The sequence below is a fragment of the Magallana gigas genome, chromosome 7, assembly GCF_963853765.1.
Source record: "Magallana gigas chromosome 7, xbMagGiga1.1, whole genome shotgun sequence".
NCBI lineage: Eukaryota > Metazoa > Mollusca > Bivalvia > Ostreida > Ostreidae > Magallana > Magallana gigas.
In genome coordinates this window covers 29,491,497-29,492,609 of record NC_088859.1, presented here as the reverse complement: position 1 = coordinate 29,492,609, position 1,113 = coordinate 29,491,497, and the positions used below count along the sequence as shown (strand labels likewise).

General features: G+C 31.1%; 1 protein-coding gene across 1 annotated transcript in view; it reads right to left on the bottom strand.

Annotated features, from left to right (window-relative positions):
- Positions 1-735: 735 nt before the first annotated feature.
- LOC105332546 (zinc finger protein Noc) overlaps positions 736-1,113 on the bottom strand; it is a 2,010-nt gene continuing 1,632 nt past the window's right edge. Inside the window, exon 2 of the mRNA XM_011435179.4 lies at positions 736-1,113. This exon is cut by the window's right edge and continues 1,241 nt beyond it. Coding sequence (XP_011433481.3) covers positions 936-1,113 — 178 coding nt within the window. The 3' untranslated portion in view covers positions 736-935.

Here is a 1,113-nt window from a genome sequence, read left to right as displayed (position 1 = left end):
CATTTTTTTTTACTATATAGCTTTCTAGAACGAATGGGTTGTCTTCTTTTGGTATTAAAGTGATTTATCATAAAAATTAACAGGAAGGTTTTTAAATCCCGATGAGTCACAATTTAAGTCAGCGTATATTTGTATTTTTAAAGTGTTGCTTGGTTGGTTCAGGGTGGGAGTGGGGAAGGGAGGCTTATCACATTTTATTTATTTATTCTACAAACATATCTATATAGATATGTTGTGAAATTTAATTTAAAAAACACCTTTCCAATCCATAGTCATTTTTTTGGAACAGGTGTGTCATCTGAAGTATTGTTGTTTTTTTCTCCTCATTAAGATGTCTGTCGAAAACTCGACAATCCTCTATTTCTACGAAGTGCTTTCAATGCTGCGACTTTACACCGGAAATATTACCAAGTGGTTATGTTAAATTCTTCATATTTTATCTACCTTTTTTTTATTTCCGTGGGCATTATTTTAAAAGTTTGTCAATCAATAATTCAGTTTTAAAAATTTTGGTTAGTCTTTATTATTACTATTATTGCTTTTAATTTATAACATTATTATTTTTTACTTTATCATATAAACATTTTCTCAGCTTATTTTTAAAATTTAATTTTCAAAGAGAAGTTATTCCATAAAATGTCATGGCCATATATATACACATATTTTCATTTATTTAAAGCCACACACACAGAATATTCGCATGTAAGTTCTTGTTGTTATAAGAAATAAAGCATGTATAATTTCCACATTTTAATGATGAAAATATTTTTAAAAAACACTTCTGATATTACATATAAAATTTGGTCATAAATAAACACAATAGAATTCTAACACATTCCACATACATAGCACTGTCGAAACTCCCATATTCTGATATTTTTATATATAACATTGGCACACACAAACAAACGGATTTCCACAAAAAAAATTTATCGTTATGGTACTGCCCCCAATCGTTGTTGATAAAGTGCATACGGTGAGTAGTAGGGTCCTAATGGAGGAACACTTTGGCTGGGTAGGAGAGAGGATTTGTACGGGTGGTATCTGTTCGCCCCCAACAAGCTGCTGACAGGGCTCAGACTCGTGGGGTACGATCTCCTGATAGAATTAGGA